The sequence below is a fragment of the Mastigoproctus giganteus genome, chromosome 7, assembly GCF_048544385.1.
Source record: "Mastigoproctus giganteus isolate SK-2022 chromosome 7, ASM4854438v1, whole genome shotgun sequence".
NCBI classification, from domain to species: Eukaryota; Metazoa; Arthropoda; class Arachnida; order Uropygi; family Thelyphonidae; genus Mastigoproctus; species Mastigoproctus giganteus.
This window is the reverse complement of record NC_143581.1, coordinates 89,060,111-89,077,680: the sequence shown is the minus strand read 5'-3', so window position 1 is coordinate 89,077,680 and position 17,570 is coordinate 89,060,111. Positions and strand designations below refer to the sequence as shown.

Genomic DNA, 17,570 nt, shown 5'->3' with positions numbered 1-17,570 from the left:
AGTTCTATATTTAGAGATAGCTTTATGATCAGAAGGAATTATATTAGGAACCACATCTGGCTTTGGTGAGTTCATTTGAAAAAACTAAGTACATGCAGTTTAAACTCGTGAGTGGGAGGAAGCAAAAATGGTGCAAAATGCAGTTTTTTCTAGAATATATTTTTTTCCTGAATGTACTTTGAATATATTTTATGCAATTTTCATTGCATAAAATTGTGCAATGAAAAACTGTATAAATTTTATTAAGTTTGTGCGAAATATTTGGTTCTTCCTACAGTCAAGTAATATTTATTTATGCTACTTTAGTTTCCAAGTAATAAACTGTTTTATTTTTTTATTGAATGTTTAATTTCAGTTTATGCTTAGAATGGAATGCCTTAGGACTACTACCAGATAAATTTTCTATCTTCACAGAAGGATTGACAGTAAATACTGCTCTGAAGGTAATTTTTTGTAATAAGCTGCACTTTTACATTTTATGAAGTCATGTTTTTATATATATTGTACATATCGTGTTTCAAATTAGGCTGTGGTATGCTATAAGGCAATTGTAAGACCGCATCTGGAATACTGTGTTCAAGTATGGAGACTTCATCTGAAAAAAGACATTGAGCTTCTTAAAAGGGTACAAAGATGGGAAACTTGCATGGTGAGATCAGCAAAAGGGTGACCATACGAGAAAAGACTATATGTGAGCTACAGAGCTTGGCAACCAGGCACCTCAGAGATGACCTGATTGAAGTTTATAGACTCTGAGAGGAGATAGTAAAATGAATGAAGGTGGAATTTTCACAGTTATGGAGAAGTCCGGAACTCAGGGGCATAAATTTAAATTACAGTGGAAGAGGTTTAGACTAGATTGTAAAAAGTTTTCTTTTAGCTGGTGTTCCTCACTGGCTAAAACAAAACTGGAACAGGTTGCTTTCACAGTTGGTTGAGGCTGACAGTTTGGATAAACCTATTTGAGGAGGGAAGCAAATAATTTGTATTTTCTTGTCTACTCCCTCCCTTCCCCCCAGCCAGTGCAGCAAAAGTCTGTGGCTTCCTTGCACTATATGGCTACTATCACTGTTCACAAATTAAGTAATATGAATTTTTAACTCTTCCTCCCTACTTCCCATTATGCTTTGTAACAACAGCCTCTCTATTATAATTTTGTAATATGATAAATAAACAGTTGATATCCATTTTCAATAGACTCTTTTATTAAATACTAACACCAAGGAGTACATGCACACTGAGAACTGATTATAACTACTTCAAACCAGCAAGAATATAAAATAGTATTCTTATAAACAGCTTTAATTTATGTAGAATAGGAATAAAGGCTCACCTTTATTCCTATTCCACAAGAATACATGAGAATAAAAAATACATTGAGAGATGAGGTTCCTCAGAGATGCACGTTGTAGACTTAACAATAAAATTGTAGTTCAGCCACTGTTGCCCTCACGTATGGCACAGTTGATAGAATTGGCATCCTCCCCCACACTGGGTGGAAAATACTTGAGTTCAAATCCTATTAATGATGTGTGAGCATGGTTTTTTCCTCCCAGAAACCTGGGTTTTTCTTCCAGCAAACAGGCAAATTGACCACAGGATACATGCAATTTGCAGACATAATGTATATAGTGTTTGTTTTTGTTTGTTTGTTATTTGATTTTTAGGAGCATTAGCAACTAAGGCCATATTACTCCGGGATATGCGGTGGTCATTTCGTGACCTTTCCACATCCTTCGTATTTGGTGGTGACGGGCTCGAACCCCGGTCTAATCAAGAAGCGTGTGCTACGCACTGCTGCTCCTTCCCACCTGGCTACGGAGGCGCCTGTATATAGTGCAAAATGGCCTAAGTCACTGATGCATTTCTGTTGGGATTATCTGAAGTTGTGTTACATCTAATACGTGCATCTGTAAAGAGCTTTACAATGTTCATGCTGCTATAATTGGTTTTCAGCAGACAATCCCCTACTTGGTCAAAGTCTTCTTCCCTCTTTTAAGCCTTTGCAGTCCAGAATTATTTTTTCTGTCTTCCCCACATAATCCACCTCTAAAATCCAAAAATATGGCTACTATTCAAAATGTGATATTCAAAAACTTATTTTTGTCTTAGCTAGTATATAAAACTGCATGGTAAAACCCCGTCACCACCAAATATGGAGGATGCGGAAAGGTCAGGGAATGACCACCACATTTCCCGGAGCAATATGGCCTTAGTTGCTAATTCTCCTAAAAACCAAATCACACACACACACACACACGCATGGTAAAACATGAATTTAGTGTGCGGCATTTCTTGAAACTTTCACAATCTTAGTTTTGAAACTTTCACAGTCCTGCAATCCTCTTTTTCAGGAGCATGTCTCAAAATGCCAAACTGTTTCTTTTTTTACCCCACTTCTAACACTTTTGTTACTTTATAGTACAAGTCTTTCTTCTTATTTAGATTCTCACCTTTCGTCACAAAATGAGAATGGAAATTCACTGTCTTCTGCATCTGAATTCAATAGCTTTTTTCTAGAATGTTTTTATTTTGGACAACTATCTGAATAAGCAACTTCTTTAAAAATTGCTTGTGATGAAGATTCTTATGAGATGGATCTGCCACCTTCATCAAGATGAAATTGCTCACAGTGGAGAGCCAGATAAACAACTTCCTCCACCATTTCATTGATTTTTAATGAATTAATAACTGAAGTAATGGAATGATTAGCAGCACCTTGGGGTGAAATTCAAAACCAGCCTTATCAAATCAGTGGTAGTCTTTACAAAATGTTTCTAGTCAGTAAAATAAATACACGAAATAGTACTTTGTTGGTTTTTTTTGAGGGGGGGTGGTTATAACATTTGGAAATAACCTCCCTCTGGAAAAGTTGGGCAGATGTGCTGAGAAGTGGTTTTAACATTGAAGTTTAACATTGACAAATGCAAAGTACTGCACATAGGTAGCAGTAACCCCAGAGAAATGTACCATCTGGGTAGTGGAGAATGAAAGAGACCTGGGGATAATTGTGTAGATATGAAGTTTTCTGAACAGTGCAGACAGGCTGCCACAGTAGGTCATGGGGGTCTTGTCAATGATATACAGGAATTTTGCAAGCAGGGATAAGGAGGTGATTATCCCCTTGTATAAGGCAATGGTCATGCCACACCAGTCTTGTTGCCCTTCTTTGTACTCATTCTAGCAACTCTACATCCTTCCTAAAATGTTTTAGGATGTCTGGATTGGATTTGATATTGATTCATCTGTTGAACATTCAGGATGTGCATTTACCAAAATAAGGAAAAATTAGCTGCACTAGAAGTACATTTTGTGCTACTCAATATACAGATTTTTTCATTAAAAAGATGCTCCACTTTTAATTTTATACTAAAAAAAATGTTCTTGTTTATACTTCACCAAGGACACCAAGTCAGCAGAGTTTGCAATTAATTATTTTTCACAATGAATACAATCATTAACCATATTTAGCAATCACATGAACTCGAACCATAGTCCATTCAAAGTGCATGTGCTTCTGCACTCCTGTGCCTGACCACTCAATCTCAGAACTTATATATATGTTGGGAGAGTATTAGTAGTGGAAAATGATGCAAGAAAGCAAGCTCATAAAGGATCAGCCAAAAAAAATACTTCTCACATCACCTGTCCATCCCTCTCCTCAAGTGGATAATTTGAATTTATTCAAATTATCCATAAACAGTCAATCACCTTCAGTTTGCTGATGGCAAACTTCTGTACATCTATCTTGCAATCATCGTTCCTCAATTTGGATTTATGCCCCTTCATGTGTGTAGTCTAGCAAAAGCAAGAATGCCATCATACACCCTACTCAATCGATTCAAAGCCTTAAACACATCACTTAGAGTACCTTGCAGGTGCCTACTCTCCAGACACTGTAATTTGCAGAACTGAAGCCTTTCTTGGCAAGACACCCCTTTTGTTCTTGTTGCTCTTCTCTCCACCCATTCCAGCAGATCTAGATCCTTATTAAAATGAGGCCTGCTGATCTATATACAGTACACAAGATGTGGCCTAACCATTGTCTTGTACGTGGGATAATTGATTCTTTATCCCTGATAGCAAATTTCTTGTATATTATTGGCAAAACCCCATGAGCTAGCCTGGCAGCCTGTTTGCACACTGCTCAGAAAACTTCATAATCTAACTGCTCAATTCCCCCTCCCCCCAGTCTTTTTCATTTTTCATTTGCCTGAGTTTAGTACCACACAGTAGAAGTAATGTGATTTTTTTTTCTCTTTTTATGTGTGTGTGTGTGTGTATCCATGCGTGTGCATGCTTCACTGGCATTCAGAACCATCTTTAATAGACTCTTAAAATATTATGTATAGACTCTTCATCAGTGCTTTTCACAGCTATTAAATTTATTGCTTTCTGTCTGCGTGCAGATTATATAAAAAGTTTCATGAGTTTGGTGGCCTGAAACCAAACACAAGGTTGATTAGCCAACAATTAGTCATCAATTGTTGAAAATGCCAGCTAGGAATAACTAGATAGCATATTGCTGTTTTCTGTCAAGTCCTCTCCTGTCAAACTTGTTTGGTCATTGTTGACACCCATACCTTGGGTGTCAACAACTTGGGTGTTCATAACTTGGAGGAGTGGCATGTTGTTTGAGGAGATGTGGTTAATGATCAACAATCACCATATCATCAAGAAAAAAATTGGTGCAGTAATACTGTGAGCTAAAACTACATTGCACTTATTGCATTGCTGGGTGTGGCAGTGAGTTTCCATTATGGAATGGATATATTAAATAAATATGAAAAGCATTTCATCTGTAAACCACATGATTAGAAAAGTTGGATTATTCTCCAAAAAATGCTGAAATTGAAAAGAGAATTTGAATTTCCTGTTGTCAAGAGATTTCTGCATCTTAGATTTTGAGGGAAATGGTTTAACATCTTTTTGTATGCTGATGATTTTTCTAATTCGAATCATTGAGAAAGCTGTGTTACAGGTTTTCCAGGACTTCATAACAGTGCATGCCGAACACACACAGAATTTGTCTTCTTTTTGCCAACAATGCCTTTTTGTTAATCATGGATCAAATTATTTAATACTTTTTAATTAGTTTGTTTATTGTAAATCTTCTTTCAGATTTCCTGCATGCACTTAAATTTTATTCTAAATTCGTGCAACTTGAATACAATGGTCTTAGTTTTCATGGCAAAATAAACTTTTCTTTGTAATGACCTGCTCTGGTATTGCAGCAGTTTCAAACAGTTGGCCTTCCCGAAAGTTTAACTGACTGCTTGCTAAAGAAGAGGTCACCATGACTGACAGCCTGTTTCAGAACTAACCCATTCCTCATCAGTTAATCTCTAGTGACCACTCAGACAAAACAAATAGCTGTATATTACAGCTTTTAAAACTCTGATTTAGCATTAGCATTAGCATTAGCATTAGTAGAGGCATTTGATGCAAGAAAGCAAGCTTATGCAGCATCAGCCAAAAAAAAAAAAAAAAAAAAAAAAAAGTAACATAAATAAATAAAAATAACCACTTCCACTTCACCCCTCTGTTCGAAGTCTGTTCCACCCACCAACCACCCGCTGGCTAAAGGCAAATTTCCGCACATTTATCCTACATCTGTCTTTCCTCAATTTGAATTTATGCCCTCTCAGGTGATTTTTCTGAGCTAGAGGAAGAATCCCATCAGCATTGAGCATGCTCAAACCATTCAAGGCTTTGTACACCTCTATCAGATCACCCCGCTGGTGCCTAGTTTCCAGACACTGTAATTTGCAAAACTTAAGCCTTTCTTCGTAAGAGAACACCTTTGTCCCATTCACCAATCTAGTTGCCCTTCTCTGTACTCGTTCCAGCAGCTCTACATCCTTCCTGAAATGAGGCCTCCAGGCCTGTATACAGTACTCTAGGTGTGGCCTGACCATTGCCTTATACAAGGGAATAATCACCTCCTTATCCCTGCTAGAAAAATTTCTATATATCATTGACAATACACCATGAGCTACTCTTGCAGCTCGTCTGCACTGCTCAGAGAACTTCATATCTGCCTGCACCACCACCCCCAGGTCCCTTTCATTCTCTACCACTGTCAGTGTAGTACCACAGAGTTGATACGTTGCTCTGGGGTTGCTGTTTCCCATATGTAGTACTTTACATTTGTCAATGTTAAACTTCATTTGCCACCTCGAAGCCCATCTGCTCAACCTTTCCAAATCCTGTTGCAGCAGCATAGTGTCAGTAGTGTCCTTGACAACCCTGCCAACCTTTGTATCGTCTGCAAACTTGGACATTAAGCCTGATATACCATCATCAATATCATTTATAAATACAGAAAACAATAAAGGCCCCAATACTGAACCCTGAGGGACTCCACTAATAACATTAGTCCACGATGAGCAGTGTCCATTGATTACCACTCTCTGTCTTCTCCCCCTCAACCACCCCTTTATCCATAGCAGCAACTTGCCTCCAATGCCACACTGCTCCAATTTGTGCAGCAGTCTTCCATGTGCAACAGTATCAAAAGCCTTTCTAAGATCCAAGTATATAATATCAAAGTTATTCCCTGCATCCAGTTCTTTTGTGACTGCATCATAGTATCCAATCAAATTGGTCAGGCAAGACTTCCCCTTAACAAAACCATGCTGTGTCCTAGCTATAACTGAAGTCTTGTCTAGATGATCCTGCAGTGCTTCTTTCACCAGTGCCTCCATTAATTTTCCGGGAACAGAAGTTAAACTCACAGGTCTATAATTACTTGTGTCAGCCTTTGATCCCCCTTTGTGAATTGGGGTCACATTTGCACATCTCCAGTCAATGGGTACCTCCCCTGAGTCCAAGGAAGCTCTCATAATTATGGCTAAGGGTTTGCTTACCTCCTTTGCTGCCTCCTTTAATATAACTGGATAGATCCCATCCACCCCAGGTGCCTTTCTTGTGTTTATCTTCAACAATTTCTCCTCCACTTTGCTCTCAGTTATTACAAGATTCTCTAGCTTACTGCTAGAGTTGAATACACCTCTCGCATTCCCCTCGCTGAATAACTCCTCATGTGTGAATGTCGATGCAAAATATTCATTTAGTTTGTTAGCTACCCGAGCAGGGTCATCAACAGTTGACCCATCGATCTCAAGTGGACCAATCTGATTCATCCCCTTCCTGCTAGAGTTTACATAAGTAAAGAACTCTTTGCTGTTTTTCTTCGCATCCCTTGCCAAGGATCTCTCGTAATCTGCCTTCGCCTGCCTAACCTCCTTTGTAACTTGGTTACAGATCAACTTGTATCTATCATAGGCATCCGTGTCACGTGTTAATTTGTATGTATCCCATGCATTTTTCTTCTCTGCCATATGCCTCATTAGTTCATCTGACAACCATTTAGGCCTAAACCTTGAACAATATTTCTTAGTTGGTATGTAAAGCCTAGTAGCTTCCACGATAAGTTCTTTGAATGCTTCCCATTTTGAATTTGCTGTTGGCAATATCATCAGTTGATCCCACTGTATAGAATTTAAATACTGTCTCAGTCCATTGTAGTCGCCTTTACGAAAGCAATACCCCTTCCCTTTACCCCTAATGGTAGTTACCTCTTTGAGTAACTCCCACTTCAGCACACTGTGATCACTGCCACCAAGTGGTTCATTTATCTGCAGATTCTGAATGCATGAAGAATCACTACTGATAATCAAATCAAGAGTATTACTCCCTCTAGTTGCCTCCCGAACATGCTGATGTAGAAAACAATCATCCAATAAATCCACAAAAGCCTTGCTACTGTGTGAGTGACCAGCCCCCAAATTCCAGTCAATATCTGGGAAATTAAAATCCCCCATTATAAGACTCTCTGATTTACTGGCCCACTCTATTTCTCCGAACAGTTTCTTATTATACTCATCAGAGTCATTAGGCCTATAGCACACTCCTACTCTCAATTTTGATCTCCCAATGCTTATGTCACACCAAACTGACTCGACACTGCACTGTCCAGCGATGTCGACTGGCTTCACTTCCTTGGATTTTGTGTACCATGTGGCAACTCATATCAGTCATTTGTTTAAAAAGGAGGAGACTGTCATGGTAGAATCATATTTTAAACAAATGACTGATTATCCTTTTGATGACGCCCTCTGTTTGAAAGTAGCACAATACCTGGTGGGCAACTTGTTGAAAAGTTAAGTTTTTTTCTGTTGTGAGAATAAAGTCCATTACAATCTAGCAAGATTTAAAGGACAAAATAGTACTGGAAACATTTTATGAAGAGAGGAAATGTAATCCTTCTTTGCACGGATTCTTAAAAATAAATGTGATCAAGGAAGTGAAGCCAGTCGACATCGCTGGACAGTGCAGTGTCAAGTCAGTTTGGTGTGACATAAGCATTGGGAGATCAAAATTGAGAGTAGGAGTGTGCTATAGGCCTAATGGCTCTGATGAGTATAATAAGAAACTGTACAGGGAAATAGAGTGGGCCAGTAAATCAGAGAGTCTTATAATGGGGGATTTTAATTTCCCAGATATTGACTGGAATTTGGGGGCTCACACACTAGCAAGGCTTTTGTGGATTTATTGGATGATTGTTTTCTACATCAGCAGTGTTCGGGAGGCAACTAGAGGGAGTAACACTCTTGATTTGATTATCAGTAGTGATTCTTCATGCTGCAGGTAAATGAACCACTAGGTGGCAGTGATCACAGTGTGCTGAAGTGGGATTTACTCAAAGAGGTAACTACCATCAGGGGTAAAGGGAAGGGTTATTGCTTTTGTAAAGGCGACTACGATGGACTGAGACAGTATTTAAATTCTATACAGTGGGACCAACTGATGATGTTACCAACAGCAAATTCAAAATGGGAAGCATTCAAAGAACTTATCTTTGAAGCTACTAGGCTTTACATACCAACTAAGAAATATTGTTCAAGGTTTAGGCCTAAGTGGATGTCAGATGAACTAATGAGACATATGGCAGAGAATAAAAATGCATGGGATACAAACAAATTAACACATGACACAGAAGCCTATGATAGATACAAGTTGATCTGTAACCAAGTTACAAAGGAGTTTAGGCAGGCGAAGGCAGATTACGAGAAATCTTTGGCAAGGGATGCAAAGAAAAGCAGCAAAGAGTTCTTTACTTATGTAAACTGTAGAAGGAAGGGGATGAATCAGATTGGTCCACTTGATATCGATGGGTTATCTGTTGATGATCCTGCTCAGGTAGCTAACAAACTAAACGAATATTTTACATCGACATTCACACATGAGGAGTTATTCAGCAAGGGGAATGCCAAAGGTGTATTCAACTCTGACAGTAATCTAGAGAATCTTGTAATAACTGAGAGTAAAGTGGAGGAGAAATTGTTGAAGATAAACACAAGAAAGGCACCTGGGGTGGATGGGATCTATCCAGTTATATTAAAGGAGGCAGCAAAGGAAGTAAGCAAACCCTTAACCATAATTATGAATTAGGAAGCTCTCCTTGGACTCAGGGGAAGTACCCATGGACTGGAGATGTGCAAATGTGACCCCAATTCACAAAGGAGGATCAAAGGGCGACACAAGTAATTATAGACCTGTTAGTTTAACTTCTGTTCCCGGAAAATTAATGGAGGCACTGGTTAAAGAAGCACTGCAGGATCATCTAGACAAGACTTCAGTTATAGCTCGGTCACAGCATGGTTTTGTTAAGGGTAAGTCTTGCCTGACCAATTTGATTGGATACTACGATGCAGTCACAAAAGAACTGGATGCAGGGAATAACTTTGCTATTATATACTTGGATCTTAGAAAGGCTTTTGATACTGTTGCACATTGAAGACTGCTGCACAAATTGGAGCATTGTGGCATTGGAGGCAAATTGCTGCTATGGATAAAGGGGTGGTTGAGGGGGAGAAGACAGAGAGTGGTAATCAATGGACACTGCTCATCGTGGACTAATGTTATTAGTGGAGTCCCTCAGGGTTCAGTATTGGGTCCATTATTGTTTTTTGTATTTATAAATGATATTGATGATGGTATATCAAGCTTAATGTCCAAGTTTGCAGACGATACGGAGGTTGGCAGGGTTGTCAAGGACACTACTGACACTATGCTACTGCAACAGGATCTGGAAAGGTTGAGCAGATGGGCTGAGAGGTGACAAATGAAGTTTAACATTGACAAATGTAAAGTACTACATATGGGAAACAGCAACCCCAGAGCAACGTATCAACTCTGTGGTACTACACTGACAGTGGTAGAGCATGAAAGGGACCTGGGAGTGGTTGTGCAGGCAGATATGAAGTTTTCTGAGCAGTGCAGACGGGCTGCAAGAGTAGCCCATGGTGTATTGTCAATGATATATAGGAATTTTTCTAGCAGGGATAAGGAGGTGATTATACCCTTGTATAAGGCAATGGTCAGGCCACACCTAGAGTACTGTATACAGGTCTGGAGGCCACATTTCAAGAAGGATGTAGAGATGCTGGAAAGAGTACAGAGAAGGGCAACAAGATTAGTGAATGGAACAAAGGGGTGCTCTTACGAAGAAAGGCAAATTACAGTGTCTGGAAACTTAAGTTTTGCAAATTACAGTGTCTGGAAACTAGGCACCAGCGAGGTGATCTGATAGAGGTGTATAAAGCCTTGAATGGTTTGAGCATGCTCAATGCTGATGGGATTCTTCCTCTTGCTCAGAATAATCACCTGAGAGGGCATAAATTCTAATTGAGGAAAGACAGATGTAGGATAGACTTGAGGAAATTTGTCTGTAGCCAGCGGATGGTTGGTTGGTGGAACAGACTTCCATCCCTTGTCGTGGAAGTTGATAGCCTAAATAAGTTTAAGGCTCAGCTGGACAGGTATTTCGAACGAACAGAGGGGTGAAGTGGAAGTGGTTATTTTTATTTATTCATTTATTATTATTATTATTTTATTTTATTATTTTATTTTTTTTTTTTGGCTGATGCTACATAAGCCTGCTTTCTTGCATCAAATGCCTCTACTAATGCTAATTGATACAATTTACTAACTGCTTTCTTATATTTCCAGATTGCAAAATGTTATTTTTTTTATTTTATTTTTCTTTTATTTTTTTAAAATAGTTATACAAGAAAATTTAATGGTACACCCATATTCTAAAATGAGACATAACATCCACTCTAACCTTCTAGTTTAGAATAGCAAAACATCGGGGAGCTGGTAGCACTACTGTGTATTGTTTAGTGGCCAATTAACAGATGTTGAATTTTGGAGTGATATTTTTAGGCCACATTTTTTTTTACCTTGTTATAAGAGAGAAATATATATACACAACTCCACGCGCATTACTATTGCTGCACAAATGTTAATTTTGGTAATTTGGTTGTGTTCAATGAAAATTTTATTCTTGTGATGTGATGAGTTTACAACATACACACCTATGTAGGTGTGTACATTGTGAACACACCTTCATCACTAGAATTTCTTCATAGTGAGGAGTGTAAAGCCAATTTCAGCTAAGGTGGATTGTGCAACTTTGGCAAAACAAGAAAATGTCCTCTCTGTACCATGCTCGTGGAAGGATGTATTGTTGCTCTTTTTAGATTTCCCTACTTCATGTCTAACTGAGAAGGAATTCAGTTCAGTCAACAGTCTTCTGTACAAATAGAAAAGCAATTGGAAATAACAGCAAAATGAGATCTTTTAATGACCCTTATGTAGCTGGAACCTGACTTTGATTCTCTGGTTATTGGGCACCAGGTGCAAAGTACGTATTAAAATATCTGTTAACTATTATTTTAGTATTTGATTTTGGATAAATAGACATAATTAAATTTGATATCTTTATTTTATTTCATTGTATTTTATTTTATATTATTTCATTTTATTTTCTACTTTAAAGTATCAACTTAACAAAAATTTCATTGTTAAGTTGATACAGGCAAGTCCTGCTTTACGTTTTCACTTTACAGGTTTCCGGGTTTACGAGTTTTTTTTTTTTTTTTTTTTTTTCAAGTATCAAGTATCAACAGAATCGAAAATATGAACATTAATTGCAAAAAATGAATGCTAAGCATTCATAAATACTGCAATTTTAAACCACGTGCATAGCTATACAATACACTACACCCCGCTTTACGATATTAATCCATTCCAGAGACATCATTGTATTGTGAAAATATCGTAATATGCACCCAATAACACATTGTTTTTTTTCGTAATCCGTTCCATGACCTCGGAAGTTGAAATTTTCGCTATACAACTCTCTTATAAGGTTGTTTTTATAGCGTAAATTGTATATAATTGTATATAAATTGCTATATAACTCTCTTGTAAGGTTGCTTTTATAGTGTAAATAAATTTTATAGTGTCTTTATAGTGTAAATTGCATTAATTATCAATTAAAATCATTAAAATGCACTACACTTTCATCGTCATCATATGTTCTGTCATAAGAACCAATTTTGAATGGCTTTGTGATATTTTTCTAAAGCACATTTCTGGAGGGCACTTCCATAAAACAATAAAAACAGTTTGCACTTTCCGGTTTATTGGGCTTTTCTGTTACTGAAAGCAATTATAAACGGATAATAAACTCCATGTTATTGCATTTGGAAAATACCAATAGCTGAAATTGTGTGGTTTTTTTACGTTATTATGGTGAAATGTGTTTCCCCTTTACTGAAATCAATCTTATAAAAATATAAATAAAATTTTAGAATCTTCTCTTTGTTCCTTTTTTTTTTTAAGCTTTGTAAACTTGTTACTCCTTGCAAATCGTGTTAGTTGCAATTTGTGTGTTCCGTTAAAAAATGCTTATGCATGCTATTGAAATTTATAAAGAAAACAGCAGATTATCTTGGAAACAAATAACTCTTGAAGCATTTCTGAAGAAGACGATTCCTTGTGCAACAAACCAGTGTGCATTTAGTCGATGATGATGAAGAATAGCCATTCTTTAACATTTGTAAGTCATAAATAATTTTTTTATTATTATAATTTGCTTGATTTTACAGGCTATGTTTTCCCTTTCTTTGAATAAATCAATCATTGTTTAAGCATAAACTAATTTGCTAACTAATTCCATTGAGAACGTAACCTCTGTTTTTAACATTATGTCTATAGGTAATGAATTCCTACTTTACGAGCATGCACTAGGAACGAATTAACTGGTAAAGTCGGGAACTACCTGTACTTTAAAGTAGAAGACAAATTTTAAAAAAAGTTTGAAGATTGAGCTAGATTTGTGCAGGAAGGCATATTTCTTAATCTGTTTGTTAAACAAAGGGGCTTGACAGAACTGATGAAAAAGGCAATCTTGCTAACAAAAAAAATCTTGCTAACATTTGAGTCCCCCTCATGATATTTTGTAAACCTTTGGTTGATTCTCCACATTATGTAATTTTTGAATAACTAAGTACCTTTCCTGGGGATATTCAGGACTTCCCCCTTGCACTATATAATTTGTAAATAGTCCCTGTAGGAATCTTTCCCATCATTTCAGTTAAACATAACAGATCATGGAATAAACATTCAAATAGACCAGGCATTTAAAAGAAAGTCATAAACAGTGTGAACCTGAATGATAAATGATATTTTTATATTGGAGGTCAATTTCATCAAGTTTTATTGCGCACTTGGACAGACAACTTGAGTAGTCGAGACCCGCTAATTTTCATAAAATCGGACAAATGCTAATGCAAGGATTTAGGACAAAAGTTGGCTTTTTATTTTGTCCCCCTTCCATATAATTGCAATTTCAACACCCGGATGCAGCCATTCCTGAAGAAAACCCCAGATAAGAGTATTCTTCTGCCTTAAAATAAAATATAATATTCCTAAAATTTGATATTCCTTTAAAATTTCTAAAAATAGTCCATACTACCCTTTTCAGAAAAGTCCGCAAAGCTTATTTTAAATCCATAATGAGATTGCAAATACTCTACAAGGAAAAAATGACTATAAATTATTAAATTATTAGCATTTGTCCGATTTTACGAAAATTAGCGGGTCTCAACTACTCAAGTTGTTTGTCCAACTGTCTAATAAAGTTTCGAGACTTTAGGACCTCCACATATTTTTTTACTCTGTGTCGTTTTATTGCTCACTTGAAAGACGCCTTTCAAGACTCAGTTTGACTTTGAGTGGTTACAGAAATGCAACATTCAAATGAGTTTTAACTGAGTATTAAGGCATTTTTCTCAGACTGTTGGGTATAAGCCCTTTGAGTTCTCTCCTCTTCCCATATTACATTATGTCCTTCCATATCTTTTATTGCGATTTCTCTCATCTTCAGAATGGATAACAGAGCAGTCAGAACAATTCACTGGTATCCATATTTTTATTTCCATTATTATAATTCATTTTTCTTCACCTTCATTGGTTGTTCATCATTCTCATTGGGGTATATATAGGTCCCCTCCCAACCTTTCATAAGTTTCTGGGCGATATAACGTAAATTCATATATTCACCCTGAACAGAAATATTAATATTTGCATCAGTAGTGGAAAATGATGCAAGAAGGCAAGCTTATACAGCATCAGCCAAAAAGAAAACACCCTTCCCATCTAAACTTTCCATTCCTTCAAAGAGTTTGTCTAGTTCTTCATTCAGTTTATTTAAGCTATCTACTTACACAACAACAGATGGAATTTTGTTCCAGGCAATAAACCACCTCCTGGCTAAAGGCAAACTTCTGCACATCTATTCTACAACCATCATTCCTAAATTTGATTTTATGCCTTCTCATGTGCATAGTCTGACAAGAGGAAGAATCTGATTAGCATTGAGCTTGCTCAAACCATTTAAAGCCTTAAACACCTTAATCAGATAACCTCGGAGGTGCCTAGTCTCCAGGCACTGCAATTTGCAGAATTGATTTTTGGTAGGAGCACTCATTTATTCCCTTCAGTTTTGTTACCCTTCTCTGTATCTGTTTCAGCAGCTCTACATTCTTTCTAAAATGAGGCCTCCAGACCTGTATGCAGTACTCAAGGTGCTGCCTGACCATTATCTTATACAGTGTTTTAATCTGTAATGCAACCTCTTATCCCTTGCTAGCAAAATTCTTGTATATCATTGACAAAACCCCCATGAGCTGTCCTGGCAGCCTGTCTGCACTGCTCACAGAACTTCATATCCAACAACTGCAAAATTACCCCCCCCCCCAGGTATTTTTTCATTTTCCACTACCCTGAGTGTAATACCACACAGTTGGTATGTTACTCTGGGGTTACTACTAATATGCAGTAGTTTGCATTTGTTAAGGTTAAACATCAATTGCCATCTGCCTAATTTTTCTAGATCCTGTTGTGCAGTAGCATACCATTATTACTGCCATTAACCACACTGCCAACTTTCATATCATCGGCAAACTTGGACATTAAGAATCATTAATGAAAATAGAAAACAACAGTGGGCCCAGCAGTGAACCCTAAGGACTCCATTGATAACCACTCTCTGTCTTCTCCCACTTAACCATCCTTTTATCCATAGCAGTAACTTGCCTTGAATGCACACTGCTCTAATTTGTACAGCGGCCTTTTATGTGCAATGGTATCAAAGGCTTTCCTGAAGTATATGATATTAAAATTATTTTTTGCATCCAGTTCCTGCCCTTGTGACTGCATCATAGTATCCAATCAAATTGGTCAGACAAGGTTTCCCCTTAACAAATACATGCTGTGTCTGAAGTATAGCTGCAGTCCTGTTTACATGGTCCTGCATTACTTTTTTTTTTACCAGTGATTCCATTATTTTCCTTGGAAAAGAAGTTAAGCTAACAGATCTATAATTATATATGTCACCCTATGATCCACCCTTTCTGAATTTGGGGATACATTTGCACCTAGGTACTTGCCCTGAATCCAAAGGTGCTTTCATAATTTTGGCTAAGGGTTTGCTTACCTCCTTTCTTAATATAATTAGAGAGATTCCATCCACCCCAGGTGCCTTTCTTATCTTTAACTTCAACAATTTCTCTTCCACTTTCCTCTCAGTTATTACAAAATCATTTAACTCCCTGTTAGTGTTTGATAAAACTCTGAAATTCACTTTCCTAAGGAATTCGTTGTGTATGAGTATAGATGCAAAATGCTTATTCAGTTTGTCCTCAACCTGAGCAGCATCATCAACAGTTTAACCATAAATATTGAGTGGACCACTCAGCCCTTTCCTCTAATGTTTGCATAAGTAAAGCCCCTCGACATGGGCACCTGTATGTGGTGAGGGGACCTCCCAGTGACGCGGCTGGTCCGCCAGATTAGCACAGCCTAGGTTCCAGACTAACATCATAGGAATCTGACATGTTTGCCTTGTACTGCAACCTGTGGAAATTCGGAAAGGGGATCTGTTAGTTGATGGTTCCGGCTTCAACACACCTTTGGTTCCTGCTTTGGCAAGACGGTTGGTCCTGGATAGCCTGGCTAGGATCAATTGGTTAGTGGGTTTGCCTGCAAGGGTCAGCTGTGCCAATGCCATGCCACTACCCTCATGGTCCAAGGGACAGGATTCAGACTGGCGGCAGTGTGTGTGGTGTCTGGGTAGCCCTGGTGTCTCACTCCCGAGCACATTTAGTACTTGCTGGGTAGTGAGCAGCCCTTTGGACTCTGTGGTGGGTGGGGATCCCGGCACTGAACCACAATAAAAACTAATATAAATCCTGATAATGTAAATCTTTATTCTGGGTCCCCAATATGGTCCCTACCAGAAGCCATCAACATGAGTGCAGAAACCACCACTTCAGCAAAGAGTCCAGAACAGAAATGATATCAGGTCCAGCATCTATATACCTGATAATTCATTCCACCGGAGAGAAGCCTATGGGAAAATGTCACCTTTCTTTATTCAGAAGGGTTTGGAAGGCCTGTAGGTTCCCCTAAATCTGTAAAACTGCTATCTTCTGGGGATATCCTTGTGAAAACAAAGTGTGATAAATGATCTGAACAGCTCCTATATGCCACCCTTATTGGGGGAATACCAATAACAGTAACACCCCCATAAGACACCCAACTTATCCCGAGGTTTGATATCTGAATGGGATCTTCTTGAAGTGTCTGAAGAGATCTGTTCAGAACTGAAATCATAAGTAGTGACAACTGCAAACCGAATGTTTGTATGTATGGATATGAATCTAATCTCGACTAGAAACATCATCCTGTCTTGATTTTCCACAATTTTCTAATGAGGTTAAAAGCTGGCTGAATATGTCCATATGTTCCAAACCTGTTAAGGTGCTTCATGTGCCAGAAAAATGTGGACATTACAAATGGCCTTCCATTATGTTCTTGCTTGTGCCCGCTGTGGTTCAAAGGACCATGAAACAACATCATGTAAAGCTTCAAAACCCACCTGCATTAACTGCCAAGGCAAACACCCTGCCTACTCTAGAGCATGCCAGAGGTGGAAGGAAGAAAAGGAAACAACGACTAAAGGCAGAGTTGAACGTCTCATACTATGAGGCCAGAAAAGCAGTTAAACTGGTAAATAGCAATACGGCAACATATGCTGAAAAGGTAGCAATAAATGTTCAATTGAAACTCAAACAGAAATGACCATGCCACTGAAAGAGTCATTTATGCCCATTGCTCGCTATTTACTGAGCTCAGAAATCTCAGTCAGCTGC

The 17,570-nt window shown here is 38.0% G+C and overlaps 1 protein-coding gene across 1 annotated transcript in view; it reads left to right on the top strand.

Moving 5' to 3' along the window:
* The window catches only part of LOC150083056 (leucine-rich repeat-containing protein 45-like), a 290,375-nt gene that overhangs the window by 97,144 nt on the left and 175,661 nt on the right, over positions 1 to 17,570 (top strand). Inside the window, exon 6 of the mRNA XM_090378378.1 lies at positions 356 to 443. Within this exon, the coding sequence (XP_090234504.1) occupies positions 356 to 443 (88 nt within the window). The remainder of the gene's footprint in view (positions 1 to 355; positions 444 to 17,570) is intronic.